General features: G+C 41.3%; 1 protein-coding gene and 1 non-coding gene across 2 annotated transcripts in view; both read left to right on the top strand.

Moving 5' to 3' along the window:
- The window catches only part of MAML2 (mastermind like transcriptional coactivator 2), a 337,855-nt gene extending 310,407 nt beyond the window's left edge, over positions 1-27,448 (top strand). The window contains exons 3-5 of the mRNA XM_078058725.1: positions 13,979-14,182; positions 19,287-19,401; positions 22,883-27,448. Coding sequence (XP_077914851.1) covers positions 13,979-14,182; positions 19,287-19,401; positions 22,883-23,898 — 1,335 coding nt within the window. The 3' untranslated portion in view covers positions 23,899-27,448. The remainder of the gene's footprint in view (positions 1-13,978; positions 14,183-19,286; positions 19,402-22,882) is intronic.
- LOC118532781 (small nucleolar RNA SNORA11) lies at positions 9,311-9,440 on the top strand. Its single transcript, XR_004915885.1, has one exon. It is a non-coding gene; the product is annotated as a small nucleolar RNA SNORA11 (small nucleolar RNA).
- Positions 27,449-27,811: the final 363 nt, after the last annotated feature.

The following is a 27,811-nucleotide window of genomic DNA, read 5'->3' as shown; positions in this document are numbered from 1 at the left end:
AAAGTCTTTTTGAAGTAATAATAGTGACGTAAGAGAAAAAACATACATGTAAATAAATAACTGATATATTCTATGACAAAGAAAATACAAGATGTGATTAGGACTCAAGATGTGATTGGACAGTGCCAACATAGATTGTCTTACTCTGAATTCTCTATTCAGATGAATTGATGGGTTCAGCTTGTGAACCCAAAGTTATACTAGAAATCCTTGTAAATGAAAAAATGTCATAAAAAGTGCTCGATGTCCAAAAATATTTTAGTAGTCTCCACCATCTTGTAATCCAAACAGACATGGAGAAGCTAAAATACTGTGTGTGTGTGTAAAACATGCCCAATCTTAATACTCAACAGAATTAATAAAATTTTTAGGTGCCTTCTTTCTAGATTTATAACCATAACGTAACAGCAGATCTGGTAATAGTTGTACAGCTGATTTCATCAATGTAGACAGACAATCAAACCAAAGAAAGTTGACCTTCCTCATTCTTTTCCACGGTGGACTTTTCATTTAAGGTTATCATTTTCCTAAAACATTGTTTTGGTACTCTGCAGATCAAAATGGGTTTGTATGGTTAGCATAAATAAGATTTGGTAAATAATTTAACCTGATTTTCTGGGAATTGATCCAAGTGAAACCTCTAATCTTTTGAAGCTCATCCCTTAGTGAGTCTTAGGGAGAACTCAGCTGTTTTGAAGTCCCACTGAAGTATTTAGTGGCTTGCTTTGCTAATCCAAGGGAGACTTCAGGGCTACATTTAACAGAGAACAGATGGCTCCTTTTTAAATGTCCTTTGTGGTCATTATAATAATACATTCAAAAATAGCTAATCATGTTACAGTAGAGTATTTGGACACATTTGAAGATATTGGCCACAGTCACTATATTGTGTCAGTGCATCCAGAATTCTATGTTTATTAGATAACCTGCAATCACCAAGGTATTCTCTCATTTCTCTTAAGAGGAGATATGTCAGAATATGTGGGCTACTTTGCAGGTTAATATATTTTGTATATTTTAGCCCAGAATGGATAGCCAAAGCATAAAAATTACCTCTAGCAAAATGTTTTGTAGATTGTTTTTTTTTTTTTTTTTTGCAGAGTCAGAGGAAAAAAACAGACTTTTTTTTCAGAAAAGTCCAATGTTATTAAGAAAGCTATATATATACTTTTTTTTTTAAGATTTTATTTATTCATTTGAGACACAGAGATACAGAGAGAGAGAGAGCATGAGCAGGGAGAGAGGCAGAGGGAGAGGGAGAAGCAGACTCCCCACTGAGCCAGGAGCCCGATGTGGGGCTTGATCCCAGGACCCTGGGATCATGACCCGAGCCGAAGGCAGACGCTTAACCATCGGAGCCACCCAGGCACCCCGGAAAGCTATATATATACTTCTATGTTGTGCTTTCCTCAATGAAGTATATGAACAGATCCAGAATTAAGTTTGAAGTTTTTCAACATTCCCATCCCTAAAGCCTCAATTTTTGTTTACCTCAATCACTTCAGAAGAAAATAACCAGTGTAATTTCCTGCTCCTCACCCCCAACCAGATCAATCCAGTATTTGTACATTATAGTGGCAAAACCACTGCATGTCATGTTGTTAAGTTACATTGTAGACTCAGTGAAAAAGAGAAATTTAATTATTTCATGACAGTGGTATTTATTGTTAGCTTGATCCAATAAAAATGGAATTTCAACAACTCTGGCACTAGAATGTAATTTAGAGATTATAATCTAACTTCCATTATCTTAAGAATGAAGAAAATAAGGTCTAAAGAGTTTAAAAGAGAAGACTATGAAATTAGCAAGGTTCACAGGTCACATGAACCAGATTCCTACAAGAATCAATGAAATAATGTCAGTTTGTGTAAGTAAGAAGAATAAGGAAAAATTGTCAAAGAAAACCATAGTTTCAAATAAATGCTAACTTCTCTTGCATACCTCCTACAAGCCAAAGACTGCCGCATATTTTACCTACTTAATTTTATTTAAGCCACACAGCAATTATATGAGGAAGGCAGTATTATTTGCCCCTTAACAGAGGAGAAACTGAGACAGTGAGACTTTTATAACTTGCCTGAGAACAATTAGTAAGTCATGGAGGAAATATTTAAACCTAGGCATGTTGACTACAAAGGTTACATTTTTCATCATTATAGTGTTTTGTCATGTGATGCCACAGAAGACATATAAGAATTTTCTTAGATTTCTCACTTCTCTATCTTAAAGAGATAAAAAGCTAAAAGTAGTCTATAAAATTTTCATTAAAGTGAAATTCTAGCATCAAAATTCTGTATTATTATTATTATTTCCAAAGGAAAAATTTTACATTCCTCCCCAAGTATTAGAAGCCACCTAGGGAAATCAATTTGTAAAAATTCCACATTTGTTTTGTGTATAATTTGGACATCATTTTGATTTAAGAACCAGCCCTTTAAACAGTTTTTCCTTCCTTCTGAACGGTGGTGTCACTTACCTCGTCTTCCTTCTCTGTTACTACTTGTTTACTGGATTGCCTTCACTTTCAGTGAGAACAGAAAATGTTGATATTTATCTCATCCAAAACCGTAACACCTTCCAAACACTTCTAGAGGAAAAGCACAATTTTAAGGTAGAAAACCGGTTCCTAATATATGTCCCTTTGAAATGAATGTTTTTGTACAGAGGAGTTATAAGCCTAATGTAGTTACACATTATACTGAAGGGAGAAGAGGAAGGGATTAATATCAACACGAGTTATAGAATAGGCTCAACAAAAGATAAAATTACCCTTAAACACAATTCCCTAATCTTGTTTTAATTGGTGGAGACAGTGGTGAAATGCTTCGCTATTGTGAAGTGATTGAGCACATCTCTGCATAATTATTGCTTGTTGGTTTCTTGCTGGTATTATTATAAACAGCATGCTGTCCTCACTATCTGATGATCAGAAATTACATTTTGTTTAGTCCGGTACCTTAATGTATGTGTTTGATATTCAGTAAATATCAGATTTATTTAAGAGGAGATACTAACATTTATTTCGAGTCTGTTACATACCAGAGACCACTATACTAAGCACTTCACTTACTTTATGCCGTTTGTTGAGGTAATATTGAGGAAAATATTATTACCCCCATATCTGGGGGGGTATTTGGGATTGGGAGTTGAACCCAGTTCTGCCTGATCCCAGAATCCACTTTTCACTAGTGCTGCCTACCCACTCAAATTGCTTTTAGAACAGAGGGATATTTTTTAAATATGTTGCCAGTTACCTTATTCTATTAAGGCTTTAAGGTTCTTTGCATTTTAAAGGCATATGTTTTTTAAAAAGACAAATTTCTTAACCTATCTCCTCATCTTAAAATGGGAATCATAATTAAAACAGAATTATTGAGGAGCTTAAATGAGATAATAAATGTCAAGCCCTCAACACAGGGCCTCATACATAGCTTTCAAAAAATGATAACTATTGGTAGAAACTATACTCCAGTGGTGTGCCTTCTTCCTGCCTTCCAACATATCTGCTCCTACCCACCACCACCACCATCATGTTCTCCATCATTGCTCACCACAAGCTCTCTTCATTTCTAGAATATCCTTTATGCTGTGGGCCTTAATAAAGTGATACACTCAGAAAAGCAACACTGGATTCTACAGTGTTACTCAACCTTTGCCTCTCTGTCCTACATTGGCTTTCCAGTTGCCTTTGAAAAGAGCTAGCATTTTTATCTCATGTACCTGACAGCAGGAAGTTCTGACCCCATTTTCTACCTTCATGTGGCTTCTTCATTTATCTATGTATTTATTTATTAAAAAAAAAAAACCCAAACAAACACATGTATGGAGGGTCTGCTGTATACCAGGAAAAACATGATGAACGTCCCAGCCTTCCAAGCCCTTCTACTGGGAGGTAGATATAAGCAAACAAGAGTTGTGATACAAAGTAAAAAATGGTCCCTAATGAGCCAGTACCAACTGTTAATGGAAGCACAGAAGAGGGGCACCGAAGAGCGCTGGGAGGCCAGAGAAGACTTCCTGAAAACATGACATCTGAACTGAGCCTAGAAAGAATGAGTGATCCCTTGGTAGGGAGGAGTGGGGGAAGAGGGCTCCAGGCAGAGATGTTGTGAGCAAATGCAAAAATGCGGAGAGGAGAAGGAGCTCTGTGAGTTTGAGGAATTGCAAGTAGGTTAATTTCACTCTAGGATAGAGTGAAGAAAGCATGTGTTGAGAGATGAGACTGGGGAAAGATGCGGAGGCCAGATCAGGGAGGCCCTTCTCTGCTATTTTCAGGAGCTAGGACTTGATTGCAAAGGCCGAGAGGAGCCATGGATAGTTTTAAGCTGGGAGTGCAGTGTAGAAGATGTATCCGAGTGGAAAATCATTTCGTTACTTTCATAAACACTAACCTTTGAGGGACAGGAGGTGGAGTTCTCAACCTGAGGTCAATGGATGGTCTGTGGATGTTTAGAAAATGTGTAAACTCCCTGAAAATGTAGACAAAATTGTTAGTTGTATGTGTACGTGGGGGGGAAGGGAGGAGAGGCAGAATCCATAGCTTTGTGAAACCCTGCAAAGACTGTGTTATCCAAAGAAAAGTTGGAAACCACTGCTCTAGGGACAGAAAGCTAAATGCTAACTTACAGAGTAGAAATTTCAGGTCTGCCACAAAGAGCCCTTCTAAAGTTAAAGAGTTTCTCTTTTAAGAAAAATTTCTCATTCCTTCCCCTGAGTTACCAAACTCTTCCCACTCCGCCCTGACCCACTGACGTTATGTTCCTGGCTGCTCTCCCACCTAAATGCTGCTTCCTCGCTCATGGAACTGGTCTTCTGTGCCAACCCATAATAAGTGTCCACCCCAGAGGCTAAGAATAGATGCAGTGTCCTGGTGACTTGAAAATTAGGTAACATCTGAAGGATGAACTCTACAGTGACCACAAAATTCATTCTGATCATTTGAACCAAACAGATTATAAACATATGATCAGGAGGTTCCGAGCAAGCAAAGAAAAATGCCCTGTTAAGTAGAAGGAAAAGGCAGCTACTATTCGTAATTGCAAAGGACAAAGAAAAATACTAGTCCAAATAAAATCTTCTGTGTTTGCATGTTCCACCTTCCCACATTTTCCCAACCCCACCGCTCACCCCTAACAAGCCAGTTCGATCAGACAGGCTACAGTTCTCCTAGGCAGATAGGTTTGGTTCCATTGGTCTCTCCTTAATACATTTTCCTGGGTTTGTGTGTGTGTTCTTCATCTTTTAGGTAGGTCTGTGACCTCGTGCAAGTCATTTTGTTAAGCTTTCTTGGCGCTGGATGCTTTTTCAGCTGTCACAGTTTGTAATGGTGGCTGGAGTGGAGGGTGATTGTAAACAGATCTTGTGATAGCTGTTTCTCGGGCCCAACTCGCCAGTCCCTTCCAAGGATTGCTGGGTACTTTCTTGAAGGCATTTTATCAATTTCACGTAAGCAGTTCCTTGGCCAGTACAGCCAAACAGGGCAAGGATCAGGAAACTCTTTCCACGAAGGGCCAGATAGTAAATATTTTAGGCACTGGGGGCCATGAGGACTCTGCCACAGCTCTTCAGCTCTGTTGTGGGAAGGCGGCCCCAGGCAACACGGAAATGCACGCGCGTGGCTAGGTGCCAATAGAACTGTGGTTACCGAGAAAGGTGGCAATCTGGGTTTGACCGGTCATGCCACAGTTTGCGGACCCTTGAGATGGACGACAAGCAGCCTGAAGACAGGAGTGTTTCATCCCTTCAGTCTTTCAGTTTGAAAGTTGTTTCCTGGACGATTTCCTGATAATTGTTTTATTGTCATTGTTGCCATGAAGGGCAAGAACAGTTCGATTATTTGAGCCCCACACAGCCACCTCAGTCTCTGCCCCAAATAAATAACTTAGTGGGGCTGCCAGCTTGCAGGGAATCTGAAACAGTTCAGGCAACTTGTTTCTCAGGCATAGAGATAAATAAACGTCTTCATAAGTAGACAGTTCAGAAGATGAATAGCCTGGAGGAACAGTTAAGCAGTTAGTTCATGGAGACAGGGAAAGAAGAGGGAAAGAGAGAAGAGCGGGGAAGAAAGATTGATTGAATAGCAAACCAGTTTATGAGATCTACTGTACAAACTTGCCCAGCTGGGTACTTTATCTTGAATTTGCTTTGCAAATTGCAGATGCCTAGCTCTGGAAGCCAAGAAAAAGAAAGGGCAGTCATCCCACGCCAAAATACTCTCATGGATCCCAAGTAACTTACATTACTTCATTTTTTGTGGGGGGAAAAATCATTATATATCCCCCTTCCAAAATAAGAAAAACAGAGAGCCATTTTACCCAGATGCCCAGAAGAAGACAAATATTTTTTAGAGTGTTTTTTTTTTTTTAAATATTAAGAGAACAATACCTGCCTGGTAACTTTGCTTGCTTTGTGAAATGAACGATGTCACAGTGTTCAGTCCACAGAACTGGTTTAACAGTAAAAATGGCTGAGTTCAATGAGTCTTAATATCTCAACATACTTCAATGAAACCGGGGATATTTTTGTTTGCTGCTTGAGGACATGTCTAATTGAACCCTATTCTAACTTTTGCTGAAATCAATCCTGCTTGACAGAGACTTTGCATTCCATTAAATGAAAGAAAGTGGTAATTGCAGCATTTTTATTAGTTAACATCTTTTTGAAAGATCTCTCACATATTAAGCATGGCTTACAAAGACCTTTTATCAAAGTAAGACCCAGTGGCCAGGCCTGTCCTCCGATGTGTGGTACTAAGAGTTACAAGATTTTTTATTTTTCATACATTCTCTTTAAATTTTGATCCCTGACATTTTATTTTTTTTTAAGATTTTTTTATTTATTTATTTGAGAGAGAGAGAATGAGAGAGCAAGCACATGAGAGGGGGGAGGGTCAGAGGGAGAAGCAGACTCCCTGCCGAGCAGGGAGCCCGATGCGGGACTCGATCCAGGGACTCCAGGATCATGACCTGAGCCGAAGGCAGTCGCTTAACCAACTGAGCCACCCAGGCGCCCGATCCCTGACATTTTAAAGAAGAGGTCTTGGTGAATGAGCTGCTAGGGCTAGAATAGTGGAATTTATTTCTAATTGTAAAATTTGGACATTTTTTCAAAGGGACTTCAACCTGGCTTTGAGAGAAATAGAGTTAATAACAGGAAGAACAAGTCATTTGTCCCCTAAAGAAAAGGGTGCCCATTTACAAGAGTTCAGGTATCTCCTTAATTTTCTGCCAGGTCTTCTAGACACATGTTTTGCCTCCTTGCTGAGTTAGCGCTTCCTGTAGTAATCTGTGGACAAGATACTAAGTCAACAAAGTAACAAATATAGGAAAGCATTCTTTTACCATGCTTTCCATACATTAAAACATGCTTCCAGCTTCCTATGAATGTAAATCAACCTCACACACTGCCACTTACCTTTGGCAAACAGCTTTGGTCATCACACACCTGATTTACCAATGGTTTTCTAGCATCCTTGAGACCATTCTGGAAGATATATTTTCCATCAGTAGTCCAGTTGGAAAACTTGAAAGTATAGACAAGCTGCAGGGTTTTTTCAGCAGGCTGCCTGGACTCTGATCCCCAAGGCCTAGAAGAATGTATAATGCATAGTAGATGCTCAATAAATATTTGTTGAATAAATGAATCAGGTAGAGTGAAGATAATAATTCTAAAGACATAGCTTAATTATTGGCAGAACTTCATTAGAAGAATACAGATATGCTTTCATTGGCCTGGCAGTCCTGTGCTGGATGAAAAGAAGGATCAAGAAGCTTTAACCATATCTCAACGCTGGCATACTACTCTAACTCAGTGGCTTACCTAATACTATAACAGGACTTTAAACTCTTAAATACACACACACACACACACACACACACATGCAAATGTGAAAAACTGTAAGTGCGTATTAAATGTAAATTTATATTAAAACCCAGGAGGATAGGATCAGAAGCCTATTTTGTAGGTTAGCATCAAATACTGTAATTTTATTGGTAGAAAGAGAAAATACACACACACACACACACACACACACATAAAATGAAAGATCATTCAAGTTCATGACTTGAACCAATCATATGGCTGTTATTAGCTGCCAAATCAGCCTTTAACTCCAGTTTCTCTAGAAAACTGGGTTTTCTGTCATAAAAGACTGCATCAGTGGAAATGGCCTAAATCATTCACAATCTCTCTCTCTCTCTCACACACACACACACACACACACACACACACACACTCATCTACAGGCTGAGGATGTGCCATTTTTACTATGGTCTCCATGAGCTTTAAGGAGACCATGTGTGTTGAAATAGAACCAGACTGATTTCTATAAGGCCACATTCTACATGGGCTGAACGGAAGGCAAAGAGTGAGGCTGAATATGGAAATCAAACCCAACGCAGCAGAGCATATTTTTCTTTCAAAATATTTTATGTACTGAAGTTTGCACAACATCTTGGCAATGACAGCAAGCCTGTGTAAGGAGGTGTTTCATGTTTCATAGCGAACATAAGGGCAAAAAAATGTAGCACCAGCCAAATATTACTTCAATCATGCAATGAAAGAATGTGCATGGTAGAGTACATGGTAAGGCCCACGGGCCAGAAGCTACAAGGCTTAAAAATCTTGTACAGAATTCCAAAAGAGAGCTTATCTCTTATTTTTATATCTTTTGGTATTGTGAAGGGATGAAACTAAATTTAGCTCCGTCCATCTGTTTGATTAGAGAAAGAGATGTAGTTGCATTTTCTTGGTAGGCAGATCTTTTCTAAATCTTAGAGGAGGCTCATTTTCCAGATTTCCCTGGAAATTAAGTTGAAGTCCACCAATTTTGCCAACACTAAGCATTCTGCCCATCTCTTTCTCTTCATTTTTCCCCTTTCTAAATAATTTTTTAATCTCTAGAAAATCTCTAGAAAAAAACAGAAAACTGCCTAGCATATTGTAGATATTCAGTAAAATTTATCAGAATTCATGAGTGAATGGATGGATGCTAGACAGGTGACTAGATTAGGCATTAGAAGATCTGGATTTTAATCATAAAGCACCAGTAGGTATCATACCACCTGATGGAAATTGTTAGGCATTCCTTTTTCCTGCAACAACTTTGAGTGAGGATGTCCATGGGGTATGTGATGTGTGCCTCTTAGATTCCCAGATAAAGGATAAGCCAGAGATCTTATCTTCAAGTGCCTACATGAGCCAGGCAAGTGATAGAAATGAGGGAAATGGGCAGATATAATAAAATAAGAAATAGTGGGGACTGTGGCCCACTGGAGGGCACAACTTGTGTTTAAAATATGATGGGGGCATGGGGTGTGCTCAGAGCAGGGAACCTGAAGAAATGGCCCCTCTGTTTATAACACACCCAACAGGAATCTGGGTTCACTGTGACAAGGGGCACAAAACGTGTGGCCTTCCTATGAACAGACACCCTACATGTGTCCCAACCTGTACCTCCACATGGCTTCTGGATAGGACCAGCAGCCTAAGGCTTTGTAGGCCTCAGTCCTGGAGGGGGAAGCCCTGGGAGTGAGTGTGGGAGTGAGACATGGGCTGGAGGGTCAGAACAGCCCCCACCCCCACCCCGCAGGAACTGAGCTGCAGCACTGGGGCTGGGAAGGCGCCACCTGGGAGCCACTGGTACAACAGGTCTTCCTGGCTGGACGCAAACGTTTGTCATCCTCCCGCACTGAGGTACCTGGAATACAAGAAGATCCTCAATAGCAGCCCAGTGGAGTATGAATTCCTCTGGGGTCTGAGAGCCTTCCACAAGACCAGCAAGATGGGTGTGCTGAGATTCCTCACCCAGCATCAGAACCGAGACCCTGGGAAGGGAAAGCTCATTTCTTGGAGGCTGTGGATGATGCATTCAAGACGATGGATGTGGATATGGCTGAGGAACATGCCAGGGCCCAGATGAGGGCCCAGATGGACATCGGGGATGAAGCACTGATTGGACGGTGGAGCTGGGATGACACACAGGTGGAGCTTCTGATGTGGTATGAGGATGGAGATTTTAGCAATCGCTGGGCCAGGGTTCCCTTGGCTTTCTGGGCTAGATACGATCAGTACATTCTGAATGGCAACCGTGCCAACTGGAGAGGCACCGGGAGGGCTGGTGTCAGCCGTGGCTCCAGTGGGGGGGCCAGCACCACATTCTCGATGGGCCCAGCGCCAGCTCCATCGTCCCCGCCAGAAATGCTGCCAGAGCGAGTGCCAACTTCTCCCAGATCCAACAGTGCTGATGACCTGCAGCAGTCACTCACCAAGCCAGAGTGCCTCCTCGGACTCCTTCTTATAACACAGCACTAGGGGCACCTTCTACCTGCCTATCCAAGGTGGCAAGCAAGAGGAAGCTGTCTTCGCCCTTCCTGCTTTCATTGTGTGCTTTTGTCCTGTTGTCATGTTTTTGGTATCAGTGTTACATTAAAGTTGCAAACTTAAGAAAACAAAAAAATAAATAAAATAAAATAATATATGGGAGCTAAACACACCGCATCTGCAATCCAAATACACTTACGGCATAAGCTTCTTCACAAACATAATTGTTTCTAGAACATCTCTGCCATATGCAAAATAATAAAGGAAGAAAGAAGAAAAATAGTAATTGCTAAAATGTAATCGAGTACCTACAAAGTGCTTAGAACTGTTCAAAATTTCATCTGGTTTAATTTTATGTCATTAATATAATTACTTCTGTTTTACAAATGAAGAAATTAATTCACAATACTTAGTAAGTGTATATTGGTTGCTCTATTAATAAATAATTGGATGTTAAGAAATAAAAACTAGCACAGGAAAAAACAACGTATCAGGGCCCTGAGCCAAACCCCTAACCCGGATGAAGGAAGCACCCTCCAGAAGAGCTTCCATCAGAGAATGGCTCTCAGCTCCTCTTCCGACATCTCCAGGTAGGAGGATGAAGGTCATCCCCCGAGTCCATCAGTAGCTCACTCTCCGCAATGTAACTGAGACCCCGGCATTTCTGATAGAGTCGACACAGAACAGCTGTGCCATCTGCAAGGCCCATCTCCCTTGCTTCACAGTCAACAAACAAAACAGACTCCTTCTCCTGTGTGTGGATATAACGCTAACAATTATGAGCAGCCGGCACTTATTAAGTGCTAACTCTGTGCTTAGTATTTTTGGCATTGTAGCATCTCCTCTCATTCTCACAAGGATCCCATGAAGTCAGTACTGTTCTTGTGTCCATTTTACAGATAAGGACATTGAAGCTCATGAAGGTAAATTAACTTCTCCCAGATCACACAGCCAACAAGTGCCAGAACTGGGATATGAATTCCAGCAGGCTCATCTGCAGAGCTCATGATCTTGTGACCATGCAAAGAAGACTGAGAAGCAAAATGCATTGAGTTTTTGTGTATGTTTGTCAACCAGTTTCTTAAAACATGAAATCCTCTTTTCACACAGTCTTGCACTAAACTTCAAATTATTATATCCTAGAAAAGAGCAGTTGGTTTCTATTCTGGTTGAGGGTGGAGAGTGAAGGGCCAACCACTGCCTCCACTATATTCTCTCACCTTGATTTCCTCTAGCATCACTGCTGGTCATCTTTACTCTTGTCTGACGCCCCTCCTCCTGCCCCCCGTTTCTCCCTGTTGCGGGCTCTGCTTTGCTCTCATTCGTCTGGGCGGACCAAAGATTCAACACTCAGTCCTCCAGGTACTCCCTTCTCAACCTGCCCTCAAGAGCGCTCGACACACAGATCATCCACTGCCATTGTGTTAATGACTCTCACGCGCTTGTCTCCAGGCCCATATCCCTAGTGGCTTGTAGAATATGTGGGGTGAACATTTTCCCCCAAGAACCAAGATGGATTTAACTCTGAGAGAACTGACTGGGCATTGTGTGCAGAGGTGTCAGAGGATGGTTATTTAAAACTGCACGGAGGATGTGTCTGCCTCAGAGATGGCTCCCGTTATTTTTAGGTAACTGGTGAGGAGGACCGCCCCCTCCCAGACCCCACAGCCTGCCCTTCTCCGCACCACACTCCCTTCCACGTGCCTGATTGAGGGTGCTCACCCGTGCAGAGGGTGTTCAATCAACACGTGCTCCATGGGCAGGTTTGTCTGCACAGTTTAGAAGCATGAGCACATTTTTCCTCAACATGTCTCATCCTAGCTGAGAGACAACAGGTACAGTGATTGAGAAAGAATTCTGAAGTCAGACAGACCTGGCTTCAAATCTTCCTCAACTACTTGTGTGATCTCTCAGCTCGGGTTTCTCATCTGCAAAATTAGGACGATAATACTAGTTCTTGCTCATTGTTTCATTGGGAGGATTAAATGTGGTTAGTCACATAACATATTGAGGACAGGGCCTGGCCTGTAATAAGGCTAAGTGCCTGGTCATCTTTAGGATTATTTTGTATCCCTTTGCTTTTGAGGTCGTTGGTGAGCTCTGTAGCCCCAAGAATTACTAAAGCAAGGCCACATTTCCTACCTCTCCAGGCCGTGGACTTTTTTTTTAAGCATAGTACATAACTAAAGAAAAAGAAGGAGATAAAAGGGAAGAGACTTTCCACAAACGGAGTATATACAACTGCTCATGAGAGTTGCTTTATCTTTTTAATCTCTTGTAACTTCACACAGTCCAGATGGGGAATGAAAGTTGGATTGTATTGCTCCCACATTCCAGTGTTTCTCAAAGAGCATACTCTGGACCAATGAGTATTAGAATTTCCTGACCAGGGACCCAGTCAATAGCCTCGGAATTTCTGGAGCAAGTCCAGAGCACCTGTGTCCCCAATGAATATCATCAAAGTGTGAGGACCTTTGACTTAGTACTTGTATCATATCTAAGACTTGATCCTGTATTTTCTTGTATTTTTTACATGTAAGCATGTCATTTCTTCTTTAATTAGATACATTCTTTAAGGTGGGAAGAGTTCTTGTAACCCCAACTGTGTACAGCTAGAGTTTTCTAAAGTTCTTGTAACTCCAACAGTGTCCAAGCCTGAACATGGCATTGGGAATTCATGAAAACGTTTGGCTAGGTTTAGCTTTCTGCCCTGCAGGGTCAATGCCTTAAGACTGGTAGAGACCTTGGGGCCCTGGGTGGCTCAGTCGTTAAGCATCTGCCTTCAGCTCAGGTCATGATCCCAGGGTCCTGGGATCGAGACCCACATCAGGCTCCCTGCTCGGCAGGAAGCCTGCTTCTCCCTCTCCCACTCCCCCTGCTTGTGTTCCCTCTCTCACTGTCTCTCTCTGTCAAAAAATAAATAAAATTAAAAAAAAAAAAAAGATTGGTAGAGACCTTGAGTTAGAATGGCAGTTCACCAATACCCAGTATTACTACTATACAGTGTTGAGTTTTTAATCTATGCTTTCTCATTGTCGGTTGGGTGTGCTTTTACTGATTGATACACTGAAATTCCCGACTTCCTGATCAGGGAGCAAAATTGACAAGTCTCTTAAAAGTAAAGTCCCTTCCAGGTTTCAGAGTGTTTGTAAAACAGAAACTCACAGGTCTTCCGTCTTATCACAGAAAGCTGGGCCCCTCCTGACCAAAATGGTTATTCAACTTTTGAACATATGCCTTAAAACATAATTTTCGTTGCAGGATCAGCAATGATCTGTGCTAGCTTTAAGGAAAAGGAAGAACTTGTTACTTTATGATGTGTTTGTTCCTGAGCAATTGAGAGATTTGCCATATGTTTTTATGGTCGTTTTCTTTAAGGTTCCATAAACGCCTTCTGGAATGCGGAGGTTCCACCATCAGAGTCATATGGGAGCTTTTCTAGTGCCCTAATGTAATTAACCCAGCTGCTTTGTTTGCTGTAATACGCATTGATTTCTCCTACATTTGAAAGGCAATTCTCTGATCTCCAACCCATTTAACCATGTTTGATCTCAACAAGATGAAAAATGTTCGGAATCTAAGCTTATGATCTTTGTGCTACATTTTTCTTCTTTTAATTACAGTAGCTTCCCCCTCTTACCCCCTTCTCTCCTTTAGGATCAACACTCTGTGGTAGGCCAGAACACAGGCCCCAGTCCAAGTCCCAACCCCTGCTCAAATCCAAACACCGGAAGTGGTTACATGAACTCCCAGCCATCACTGTTGAATCAGCAATTGATGGGAAAGAAACAGACTCTACAGCGGCAGATCATGGAGCAGAAACAGCAGCTTCTCCTCCAGCAGCAGATGCTGGTTGATGCGGTAAAACTTTCTCCTAATTTCTACTACACGTACCTATTGGCCTAACAGAGGGAATTCATTATTTCCCCTTTCTGGTCACTGCCCTTTTCTCTGTGCCTGCTTAGGTGAGAGCAATAAGAGTATCCTGGCTATAAGAGAAGCTAATTCTATACCTAAGTTAAAGTGCTGCAGGAAAAAAAAAAAAAAACACTTGATTTACCAGCTGCTGGACAGTTGGAATGCATGGCACCCCACCTAACTAGCCCTGCCCAGCCCAGGAATGTTAAGAACCACCAGCATGGGTGTTTGAATCAGGCAAAAGGAGCCATTTTGGGGCTATAGCCCCGAGGGGCAGAAATCGTGGACAGAACTTCAATCGACTTGAATCCAAACTGATTTTAGAGATAAAAGGAGTTTCCAAAACAGTTGTAAAAGCCAGCATGGGGTTTCAAAACTGAAGATTTGACTTCCAAAATAAAGCATCTCAGAAGGGGTGATGTTTTTAAAGGAAACAGGATATATTTCCAACTTTCACCATAGTTAACTGGCCTTAAAGAAAGGCAAGATGGTTATTTCCCCATCAGGACCTGAGCATTAGCCCTTCTTCACTGTTATCTGCTCTCCCTTCCACGTCCTCAGACGTGTACACTCGGGCACGGGTTCAAACCCCCCTGCCTCCGAACACCAAGCCCCATCTCCAAGTTTCATTCTCTCCCTTTAGACAATTTGGCCAAATGAAAGAAAAAAGGGGCAAAGTTAACCATCTCCAAGTTGATAGAGTCAAGGTACACAGAGATGTGAAAAACAAAACAAAACAAAAATGTTTATACTCAAGGAGCTTTGTAGTAAAAGTCAGAAATCTAGGATGTGGTAAGTGCTACCATTCATTCGGTAAATATTAGTGAATTTACACTGAGAAAATGGCTATAAATAAAATAGACCATGTCTTTGTCCTTAAGGAGCTTAGAGCCCACAGGGATGTGAAATACAGGTGATTGGAAGGCAGGTGATTAAAATGCTGTGATGTAGTGAGTACTGGAAATGGTTTCAGAGAGGAAATTATGTCTACTGAAGATCTGAAGGTGAAGTAGGTGATGGGAGAAAGAGGAGGGAGATGTTCAGGCCAGAAGAACCAGCATATTCAAAGACTCAGAGACAATAATGTATAATGATGTAGTAGATGGAAGTAGAGGTTAAGGAAGTAATAGGCAAGGAGGCCAGAGATGAGAGGCCAGAGGGTAGAGCTTGATAAATTCACCCTGTCTGAAAAGCAAGGGAGAGGACTTTAAGGATTTGAAACAAGGAAGCGCTAAACTCAGATTTGCATTACAATAAAAGTATGAACAGAGGAAGAGAAAAGGTAATGGAGGAAAGATAACATCCAGCCTGGAGAGATTAAAGAAAGTCTCCCAGAAGAGGTACAATTTGACTTTGACTTTGACCTTGAAGACTGTTGGATTCTGATGGATAGACTAGGTGAGGAGGGGCCAGACAACAAAAGGTACAGCCCAGGTGTATATTTGTTGATGGGCTTGAGATTATATTCTAAAATATTTAATACAAGATGAAAAGTGTAAATAGTAACATAATCATTATTTTTGAGGAATGACAAATGGAATAAGTTTGGAGTCTAGAGCAGGAGAGAAGATATAGTGAGGGATGAATAAGGAATAGTGAGCAATAAATGTACAGGTGACCTTGAGTACTGCCCTGAGGTATCAGGTGTAGGGGTGCCACGGACTGGATCACAAAGCGACACAACCAATTTCTACAAATCTTCTGTAAGTTTTGGAAACTCCAGCTGTCCCACCAACTCCCTCCCTTTTTTTGATCTTCATCATCTAAATAGCTCAGAAACAAGGGCGCTAGGAGAGAAAAACATGCAATCTCCGATTGACTCTCATTATTCCCATCAGTACTTCTAATGTGTTGAATTATAACACGCAGCGGTCGAATTTCTGGATTTTCAGCTCTGATGAAAAGGCAGGGAAACGTGCCCCGAGGGTCGTGTCCTGGCACTGGCCGGACTCTCGCTGGGCCCCAGTTGAGTCACCCCTGGGACAGGTGCAAAGGGCAGTGGCATAAGCTGTGAGAGATGCATGAGAAATGGGACTGCTGTTTTTGTGCTTTTTACAAACCACTCACATTGCTCTTTGTTCGGACGCCATTGAGGGTGCCTGTGCTTTTTAGCATATCCAGGAAGAAACAGTCTTTGATCTGGCTTTACATTAGCATATGCTAATGTAGTCATTTCCAATCAGTTGGCAAGGCCAGAAAGGCGCCTAAATTGAGACATTTTCTCATGAAAGTGCGTTATCCTTACTCCCCGTTATTCTCCCACCAATGAAGCCCAACGAGGAAAGATGAGTCGTGCGTAACACGATGGGCGTCGTGATAACCAACACATTTTGTGCACCTTCTGTGTGCCAGGCACCTCGCCAAGCTTTCACAGAGGTAAAGGACTGGTCCTTACAATCGCAGTTATGAGGGAGGTCCTAGAATTATCTACATTGCACACTTTGAGATGGCAGAACTGAAGCAGGACCGATAAACGCCACAGAGGTTATTTCTATAGTAGGTTTTCAGGGCCAGGTTTATTGGGTTGAATTATTGGGTCCGAGATGAGACATTAGTTGAGAAGTTCAATTTCACCTAGTCTCAGGGATGGCCTGTGAGTTTACGCTTACACAGAAGGGGACTGTCATCCTCTTGCACGGAATGGGAGTGGGAGCAGCCCACATTCCGTGTCACAATCGGGTCTTTGCTACCTCTCAGCGTGAAGTGACAACAGGGCCTCTCCATGATAGTCCGTATACCAGGCCATTAAATCTAACTCATGTGCGAGCAAGTAGTTCAAGAAACTCAGGTGTCCAGAGATGTGTTGTTAACCCTCGGAGCAACCTAATTTAGCCCTCAGGGAAATAAAAGGTCAGTAAGTAGCTTGAATATACATAAAAATAAGTTCAGATTTGAGATCTAGTCTTTAATGGGGAACCAAGAGCCCGATCCTCTCTTCTCTGTTTCTGTCTCTCTCTGTCTCTCTCTCTCTCTCTACACACACACACACACCCCCATGCACAAATCCTGTTTTCTTCAGTATAAACAGCAGAAACACCTACTTATATAAGAAAAAATGATAGATGCTTTTGAAAAAGAGAAGAATTCAGAAAGTCCCATGCTTGGCAAAAAAATCAAAACTGTCAGCTTGCACAATAGTTTACAGCAGGCATGGTTGAACATCACCACATTTGGGTTCATGGAACATCTCAAGCTGTTTCTTAAACATTTAGGGTTTGGGCAAAACCATAAAGACTTTCACCAACCACTTTTTTCCTTAATTTGTAAACCCATATTTAAAAGAAATGTAATCCATATGTTTCTGATTCATTTACACTTAGCTCATCAAAATTGTGTTTCATCCGAATTACTTGATGCCCCCAAAACCCTGTGAGTCTTTCAAGTTTTTTTCTTAGAAACAAGAATTTGAACTTGGTTTGTTGTTGTTTTAAGGCCTTTTTTTTTTCCTTTATAGTAGATTTGTTCTACTTTGAAAGTTTGGAATTTGATGGGAAACTGAGAAATACATGGTTCAAGTGGGCTCTAAGTTGGCCAGTGCACATTTGGCCTCCATCTAATTTATCCTTCTATCTTTACACGGTTTTCTTTTCTATTTATTGACTTTTCTGTAATTATATTGTTCTCTGTCTACCTACGCCAGTTATGTTTACCTTTGAAAATGGAGGTTGCTTTGGGGTGCATACAAAGTTGCAGTAAAGCAATTCTAAAAACTTCCTGATCCACGTTGAGAAAAAAAAAAAAGCAGTCCCTGATTGTCCAGATTGATATGACACTCGCAGCCAGGCCATTTTGGTTTTTGTCAGACGGATGAATACCAACCTCAGATGGGATTACTCTGAGACCATGATAAAATGAGACAAAATAAGGCCACTTCATAATTTTATCTAAATACAGACACAAGGTCACTCTGTAACCCACAAAATACCAACCCCTCCTTTTGCTAAATGAGCAATGGCTACTTTACTCAATAATAGAATCAACCTCACTTTGACAGCTTACAACCTAGAACAAATCATTGCTTCCTTAGACCCTCCTTAAATCATCCAATTAATGCCCAAATCCTAGGATAGGTTCTTTCTAACGCTCTAGTACTGAGACACCCCATGGTCCCCCATGCTGCAATGAGCAATAAACCCAGCAGGTGTGTTCCTGGTAGTCTTTGGCTAAAGGCGTTGACAATATAAAAAGAACGTACCCATTTCCTCTCTTAGCTCCCAAACTCACCTCCTCTAGAGATCTAAAGGTGGCAGATTCCAGAAGGAAGAAAAGAAGGGGGCCTGGGAGACTTCTGTGCTTTGAGAATGGGGCACAGAGAAACAGAGAAGCAGGTACTGTATTGTGTGGCAGGGAAAGGGCCAGATTCTTTGACTCAGCATCCGATTTCTGTTCTACTGCTCTGATCTTTGGCAAATTACTTGGCCTAAGGAAGCTTCCATTTCTTCATCTGTTAAGTGGGAATAATCACACCTATTTCAAGCGTTATTTTAGAGGGGAAAAAATAAGGTAATATGTGTATAAGGCCCCTACCAATACCTGATAGGATATCTCCTGGCATCTCCTCCTATCTAGGGTTGCCAGACTTAACAAATAAAAATATAGAGTTTCCAAGTTACTAAGTGAGAGTCCTGTATTTTCTCTGGTAACCCTACTCCTATGCCTTCCACACTCCATGGGACCAGAATTAAAAAATGGGTACCAAAGCATATCAGGTGTGCTACAAAATAAAACTAGAAACACCATCTCAAAAATCACAGGAATTTAGCTCTCACTGAAATCTAATTGCAAAATAAAGAAAATGAGATTAGCTGCTAGACCCCAAACACACGTTGAGTGTTGAGGAGAGGTAGAAATTATACTTCCACGCAGGAAATTTATTGAAATTGAAAAGACCAGTTTCTGAAGTAACACTAGTAAATAAGGTGTATGATTCGCAACCATGGCTGCAAAATTTTTCTTGCAGTCTTACTTTTTTGAATGACAGTCTATAAATGTTTACAAGTGGGAAAGTAAGCATGCAACTTAATATGATTTCATTTGTGTATTCAAGGAGAAGATTGCTCCACAGGATCAGATAAATAGACATTTGACAAGGCCACCGCCAGATTACAAAGACCAAAGAAGAAACACAGGCAATATACAGCCAACTGCTGCTCAGTATTCTGGTGAGTATTCTTAAAAATCAGTTAAAAACGGGGCGCCTGGGTGGCTCAGTAGGTTAAGCATCTAGCCTTTGGCTCAGGTCATGATCTGGAGTCTTGGGATCGAGCCCCGCTTTGGGCTTCCTGCTCAGTGGGGAGTCTGTTTCTCCCTCTCCCTTTAGTTCTCCCTCTCCTTCTCCCTCTGCTCCTCGCCCCTGCTCATGCCCTCTCTCTCTTGCTGTCTCTCCTTCTAATAAATAAATAAAATCTTTTAAAAATCAGTAAAAATCATAACTGTAGAAGAAAAAAACTGTTCAGTTTTTAACATTTCCTCCTCTCCCCACCTCATAGGGAAATGTAGCATCTTTCTTAGAATCCTGCACTAGCTCCCATTTAACTTGCAGATCAAGACCAAACTTGAGTGGTGTTTAGTCCTTTCATCATTTCTTGCTGATTCTTGTCCTCTCTTCACATATTTCACTGCCCTCCGAATTACCTCTGAGAGTTCAAGAGAGCTTAAATATTTTCTAACTCCTCGGTTCCACCATTGTCCTCCCAGCAAGGTATCCTGACCCAGATCATGTAAGGTAAGCAGACATTCTTCCGTCTTGGAACTTGCATAAAGCCCGATCCTCTTGTCTCCACTTGTCCTCAATGTGGCTGAAAGACACGATGGAGGTTCATTTGGAACATGGCTTCTTACACCATGGCCTATCAGTGGGTTCAGAGGAAGCTAGGAGCCTTGGAAATATTATACAAAATTCAAGGTGGATGTTTGGGCTTTTCTTTTCCCACTCATATAAAAGAGTCTCAAGGATTGCAGTCTCAGGCTGATCAGGTGGCCGTACAGTGTTGTCAGGGGTCAAGGCTTCTTTCGTCTTCCTGCTCCACCTTCTTTCACATGGAGCTTCCACCCTAAGGGCTGCCTTGTGGCCACCACACCACCATCCTTCACGTCGTATTCCAGGTAGAAGGGTGAAAGAAAGGAAGAGGTAAAATGCCCTCCCAAATGAGTCAGATTCTCTTTTTAAAAGAGGTTTGTTGAGGGGCACCTGGGTGGCTCAGTTGGTTAAACATCTGCCTTTGGCTCAGGTCATGATCTCTGGGTCCTGGGATCGAGTCCCATGTCGGGCTCCCTGCTCAGAGAGTCTGTGCTTCTCCCTCTCCCTCTGCTGCTCCCCCTTCTTGTGCTCTCTCTCTCTCAAATAAATAAATAAAATCTTTAAAAAAAATAAAATAGGTTTCTTGGACTCTCACCTAGTAACTTCTACTTCTAGCCAAAATTTATTCATCTGGACCCCTCCATCACCGAGGAAGTTTGGGAAATGTGGTTTTTCAGCTTGGCACATTGCTGCAAAATCAAGGGTCTGTTTCTAAGGGAGACAGGGAGGTTGGATGCTTGGTAGGCACCTGCGAGTTCCTTTCACAGTGCACATGGGCCTCTTCCTAAGGGAGGGATCCTTGGCATCCAATTGCCGATCCCCAAATGGATAAGAATCAGTACTCTAGAGCATTGTACTTCCCATGTCTTCTGACAATGAAATAACCAACAAGCACAACACAAACTCTTTTATCATTTTTTACTTTAATCTCAGTGCAGTAATAATCACCTTGCCCAAATTGTTAATATTAGAAATGATGTATGAAAAGTACATGGAACAATTTTTACCACATATTCGGGACTTCTAAATATTAACTGTGATTACTATTTTGTGACCTTTATGGAAATTCTCTCTATTGTGGTTGTTTAAAACTATTGCTCTCCTCTTAAAAACCTTCTCAGGGCATATTGTCAAAATAGAGGGCACCTAGAGGGAATGATTTTTAAAACCTCTAAATTTTTTCTCATAGCACTGTCATAGTGTCCATTCCCTTCTCGTGAAACCCTTAGATACCAAGATGCTGTTGCTTACCCTCATTGGCTGTCTGTCAACTCTTTACTGTTCCAGCGTCTCATACCCGACTCTGATCCCTCTTTATCAAACTCTTCCTGCCCTCCCAGTGCAGGGCTTTGTGCTCAGTGTGGACCTACAGGGAGATACAAGAGGCTGTTCCTGCCTTCAAGGGGTCTGTAGTCTAGTGGGAGACATTTTAAAACAAATAGCAAGGACTTCAGCCCTTCAGGCTGTGTGCCATGCTAGCTATCCCCAAACCGTTCTGGGGTTCCCTAGAGCTACAACCACAGCCATGTTCTCCTACTGTAATGTTCTGATATTTCTGTATGTGTCTAATTCTCCTTCCTTAGCATTTCCGATCTCTGGGCCTCCCTGCATCTGTGCAGGGAGGGTACTTTAAAAGAGTATCTTGCTCCAAGTTACATATTTGCTTCAGTCTCTAATTTACTCATTCATTCATTCAATATGAATCAAATACCTACTTTGCACCATCCACTAGACTTTACTCTAGGACAGTGAACCAAACAGGCAAAAATGCTTTCCCCCATGGAGCTTAATCATCCACCAGACACTTACTTTTATCTTTCTGACATTCCATTTTTGCTTCTCAAGATGTCTTCCCATGATGACTTTCACCTCCCCGAGTCAGGAAGATTTTAACGTGTTGACTAATCACTATCTGATATGTGATGCGCCTCCCTATCCAGCAGCCTATGATTCATGGTTCCTCTTTGAGGTTCCGTGGATTTCCCAATACAAAAGCTAAGTGCTAAGTGAAAACTTCAAAGAGCAAATCCCGCTGGAAAGAGCAGGCTGGAGTATGAGGTGAAGCTCAGTGAAGGAGCTTAGACTTTGGCCTGAGCTTTGAAGGAAAAGTAGGGTTTGGGGAGTTAAGAAGGGCATCATATGAGAGGGAAATAGCATGAGCACAGGTGGCTCATGGTATGTGGATAACAATGCAATAGTAACTATGCCTCCTGGAGTGGAGGACTTTCTACATGGAAATCATCACTGGAGCATGGACACTTTGAATTCTAGATGTTTAAAGAGATGGGTATTTTCCCTTTGGACACTTGGGGGCCACTCATGGAAGCTTCTTGAATGGGGACGATGCGGATGAATAACTGGACATGATTTTCGTGGCCATAAGTGTGGAATATTAATCTAGCAGCCGTATATAGGATTAATCCACACTTTCTTATTTGGACCCTGAGGTAACCAGTAGCCTGGATTTCACAACAGCTGGTTAATCAAGGTTCTAGTCTTTGGTCTTGGAACAGAGTAAAGCTAATTCAAAATGAAAGAAAGATTGACTATCACCTCCCCTCAATGACTCCAGAAGAGGAATAAAGTAAAACCTAAAAACCAGAGCCATTTTATCGTAGGCTTTTTCTCTATAATATGTAAACTCTTGACCAAGGGATGACCTAGGTGATACTTCCCTCCAAAAGCTGTCTTACTCCTTTTACATAAGATGCTGTGATGATTATTTCTCTTTATTTGTTCTTACACCTTACAACAGTTTCAGAGTGGATAAGTTATTGCAAATTGCTATAAAAGAGGAGATAACCTATGGTTGTAAACTAACATAATTATCTTCTTTTTCTCAGGTGGCTCATCAGCTGTGAGTTTAAACTCTAACCAGGCTTTGGCAAACCCAGTTTCAACACATACCATTTTGACTTCGAATTCCAGCCTCATGTCTACTTCGCATGGGACGAGAATGCCATCGTTACCCACAGCAGTTCAGAATATGGGGATGTATGGAAATCTGCCTTGCAGTCAACCTGGCACATACAGCGTCACTTCAGGAGTGAATCAGCTGACCCAGCAGAGAAACCCAAACCAACTGATAGCAAATCAGAACACCCCTCTGATGCCACGGCCACCTACCTTAGGGGCAAGTAATAATAATAATAACGTGGCCACTTTTGGAGCTGGACCTGTTAGCAATTCGCAGCAGGTAAGACCAAATTTAACCCACAGCATGGCAAGCATGCCAGCGCAGAGAACGTCGAATGTAATGATCACATCCAGCACAACAGCCCCAAACTGGGCCTCTCAAGAAGCGACAACCAAGCCACAGGAAGCCCTGAAGTCCACGGCCGTCCGCTTCCCCGCAGGTGCACCTGCGGCCTATACTCCAAACCAGTCCCTACAGCAGGCAGTGGGCAGCCAGCAGTTCTCGCAGAGGCCCGTGGCTCCTAACCAGCTCACACCAGCAGTGCAGATGAGACCCATGAGCCAGATGAGCCAGACGTTGAATGGACAGACCATGGGTCCGCTCAGAAGTCTGAACCTCAGACCCAATCAGCTCAGCACACAAATTTTGCCTAATTTGAACCAGTCAGGAACAGGGTTGAGTCAGTCGAGGACAGGCCTGAGCCAGCCGCCATCCCTGACCCCGGGCAGTTTCCCTTCACCCAACCAAAGTTCCAGGGCTTTTCAAGGAACTGACCATGGCAGTGACTTAGCTTTTGACTTTCTCAACCAACAGACCGATAACATGGGCCCTGCCCTGAACAGCGATGCTGATTTCATTGATTCTTTATTGAAGACAGAGCCTGGTAATGACGACTGGATGAAAGACATCAATCTTGATGAGATCTTGGGGAACAACTCCTAAAGGAGAAGAGGGAGACAATTAATAAACTCCACGCACTAAAAGGCAGTATTTCACAAGGACTCTGTAAAGGCCAAACTCTTGACTTTTAGTTGGACTATGTGAAGATACCTTGGCTTACACGTGGAAGCAGAAAGTTAACTGCAGTGCTTGGTTCAAATGTTTGTTTTAAGTCTCAAACCTGAAAGTAAAATCTTGGGATCACCTTTCCCTGTCTAAACTCCAGGACACAGTATCCAGTTTTCCCAAACAGAACTGTGATGTTGATGTGTGATTAGTTGTGTAAAATAGGCTTCCCAAGCTCCTTTCCTCCCTGAAAGAAAAGTAATAGAGCTTGTCGCTTGCTGAATCCCATGTCATATGGAGGTTCTAGTTCCCAGCAACAAGCAACAAATTCCTTCATTTGCTCTAATAGATAATAAGTGTGGTTTAATCTTCCCACTCTTGTCTTTTCATTTAGTTTTCCTAAAACGTCCAGGGTAGATTAAAATGTTATAGGTTTGTTTGGAGTAACCAAACAGTGCCCCAAGTAGAGGAAAGCCAGAGAAGCTAGAGAACATCCAATGGATTATATAGAGTTTCTTCCCCAGATTCACCTCTCACTTGGTCAGTTTTCCCACGTACGCCGTAGTTCCGCAACATGCCGTGTCTAGTGATGAAACAAGATTGCAGAGCTCTCCAACTTTATTTGGGCTTCCACAACCAATTCCTGAATCCATTTCCAAGTCTTAGATAAAAATCACAACTTGTCCTAATCGTACTGAAATATTGGTGCATACCTGTCTGCATCAGATTTCACTATTTCAAAAAGAAAACATCCCGTGGGACATGGCTACAAAGGAGATTTATCTAGCCACAAATAACCTGGGATGTTGCTTATTGTGATCACGCCTGCTGGTTAGTTCCCATGCTGAGTGAAATTGAGCCCTGTCTTCCCTGCTTATTTTGATGACCAGAGACTGACTTGTAAGAAAACGGAGATAAGAAGGTATCTTGTTTTGATTGGAGATAAGAAACAGAAGATCAGGACAAGAAATGGTGGGTATGGTTGGGTACAAATCTATTTCACAGGGTTTGAAGGAAAGCATAATTGAGAGAGAAAACAATCTGTCCTGATTTGGGCATATTTTGGGTGAACAGCTAAAGAGAATGTGATGTGTCCTCCAGTAGCGATGTATTCATTCTTGGCTCCCTGATACGAGACGTCTTCACCACATGCTAGACAGACCCTGCACATCCAGGTTTTCTCCCTCAGGGCTGAGCACTGTATCAGAGAAAGAGTTCTTGTTGAGTCATGTCACCTCAGCGCCCACACACAGATCAGCTATAAAATGGGGAGGACATGTGCTGATTTGGAATGGATGCAAAATATCACTGTCGTTTTCCTCATTACGGAAGAACATAGTTTATCTTCAACCTTTTTAGTTATATGCCCACATATTCAATTATCAGATGTAATTTAACTGGACTTGTTTAATAAATAAGTCTTTGGATATCTGTTCTAAAAAAGATCATATTTTGAAAGTTCTGCAAAGCCCTCTCTCAATCTTTAAAAAATCTAGAAGAACACTCTTTCTTTTACACAATACCAACGTCACTGGCCCAGAATCTTTTCTGTGCTAAGTTGTAAATATGAATAAATGACTTGTTTTGTAAACTTTTGTAAAGAATATTTTGGTAGAAATACTCAAAACATATTCTTTGGGTTATATTTATACATATGTGAAATAAATATACTATCAAAAGGTTATATTTTATACAAAAAGTAAATTGTTACCTTTTGTATGCTAATATACAAAGTTTTGTATAATATGATGGTTTATTTTTAGCTCTACACTTAAACCGTAAGAGGTCAAGTGGGAACTTTTGAAAACTATCAAGAGGCTTGTTAGACAAATTTATATTCTGAAACCTCAAGAAGAAAGCATTCCAGGTTTCAATTTTTTCTTTTTTTTTTTCTGCTCCCAAATTATTTTTTAAACCCATAGTTCTTTTGTCTTATTTGATCCTACTGCTGTGCACATTGTATTGGTTCTTGTTGCATGTGGTCTACTGTGTGTTTTCCCATTTTATAGAACAGTGTTCCTCCATGCAAAAAAGGAAAAAAAATATGTACATATAAACACTTTTATTTTATGACTCCTCCATGTTACTGTATGTATCTGCCAGTACTTCCCAATTACACTCCTGTGATTCAGCTTATTTTTACCCTAACATAAATAGTATGTTTTGTAGTAGCTATCAAATTTAAGAGATAAAGCAATCAGAATGTTTGGATTTTCTTCTATCTTAATGTGAATTTCATAATTAATGTCTATTTATTCAGCTATTCATTAAAATACAGGATTCTTTGGAAAAAAATGGTGTAGTCTATAGTTTCTGTTTTTTGGCAACCTATGACCAAAGATGACGTAATTTTCCTGAAAGCTGAGATGATGACAATTTGATAGACAGAATGTAGCCAAAACTTGAAGATTTACAACGTTAAAAGCTATTGGAATCCAATCTCCCATTTATAAAGATACCGGACTACTTAATTGTTGGCATTGTTTATCATTCTAACATATTAAACAGGAGGTAGAAGTCATTTTTCTTTTTTTTTTTTTAATTCAAAGACTAGAAAGCAGTTTAAGCAAATAATTCGTCCTTGGCTTTGTGTTAAGCCCGATGAAGATAAATAACCTTGCTCTAAGTGAACGCGCTAATATTACTCGCGTTACTGTAACTGTACCCATAACTGTAAAGATTTCGACTTGTAAAACAAGTATTTTGTATTGTGTGCAATTTCATGTGTTAAAAAATAGTTTTAAAAAGTTCAGAAGTGGTTCTCTTGTATGAAATCATACTTTCAGTCACCAACAATATTGTTGCCTTATCACAGAAAGTTCTGAGAACTATTAATAGCAATGGGCAGATTTAGTCTCTGGGAAGCTTCTAGTGAAATGCTGTTTTGTCTCCTTTCAGTGTTCTTTTTTTTTTTTTTTTAAAGATTTTATTTATTTATTTGAGAGAGAGAGAACGAGAGACAGAGAGCATGAGAGGGAGGAGGGTCAGAGGGAGAAGCAGACTCCCTGCCGAGCAGGGAGCCCGATGCGGGACTCGATCCCGGGACTCCAGGACCATGACCTGAGCCAAAGGCAGTCGCTTAACCAACTGAGCCACCCAGGCGCCCTCTTTCAGTGTTCTTTAGTTCACTTAGAAGGTTTGTATTAAGATCCTATATGCACAGCACCACGAAATACCGAAGAAACACATTCTCAGGCATGGTGGGCCTTTGCCTAGGCACCTGTTCAGGCCAAGTCTGAGTGAACACAAGGCCAGGTAAACACAGCTTCACTGAGCGTATTTACACATTCCTTCTTGAGGGTCAAAGAGGTTAAGAAAAAGGTGGGAGGAGGCAATGGGAACCTTTCTCACCAATGTTCTTGCTCCCCTGTTGAAGTATGTTGCTGGGATTCCATTGTCCCTTCCCCCTCTGCCAGAAAGATGTGTGGCATTATCCTCTTTATTCGTGTTATTAATGGAGCAATAATAAAATTGACATTCTGTGTGGTCCCTGTCCAATGACTCTGGGAAGTTCGATAGTAAACAAAGTCAACATCGATAAAAATAAAGAAAATACACACAAATTAAGAGAAAGAAATGTGTAATTCTAAAATTGCCTATGAATCCCAGGTTGCACCCACGGAAGCAGACTTGAGAGAAGAGATGAGAGAGTAAAAGCAAGTACGAATAAACCAGGAGCTTTGCTTCTTCCCATGCTGTGGTTGCCAAAGGCAGTTCAAATTCTTAAACATTTTATCTATTTCCATTTGGTATCTCCGTAACTATTGTTTCCTCACCCAAAAATGAGAGCACGGGGCTGAAATAGTTCTATATTCCTTTTCAACTATAAAATTCTGATTGTTGTTTTTTT

The sequence above is a fragment of the Halichoerus grypus genome, chromosome 11 (genome assembly GCF_964656455.1).
Source record: "Halichoerus grypus chromosome 11, mHalGry1.hap1.1, whole genome shotgun sequence".
Classification (NCBI taxonomy): domain Eukaryota; kingdom Metazoa; phylum Chordata; class Mammalia; order Carnivora; family Phocidae; genus Halichoerus; species Halichoerus grypus.
The sequence above is the reverse complement of the archived record's forward strand: the minus strand, read 5'-3'. Positions and strand labels throughout refer to the sequence as shown.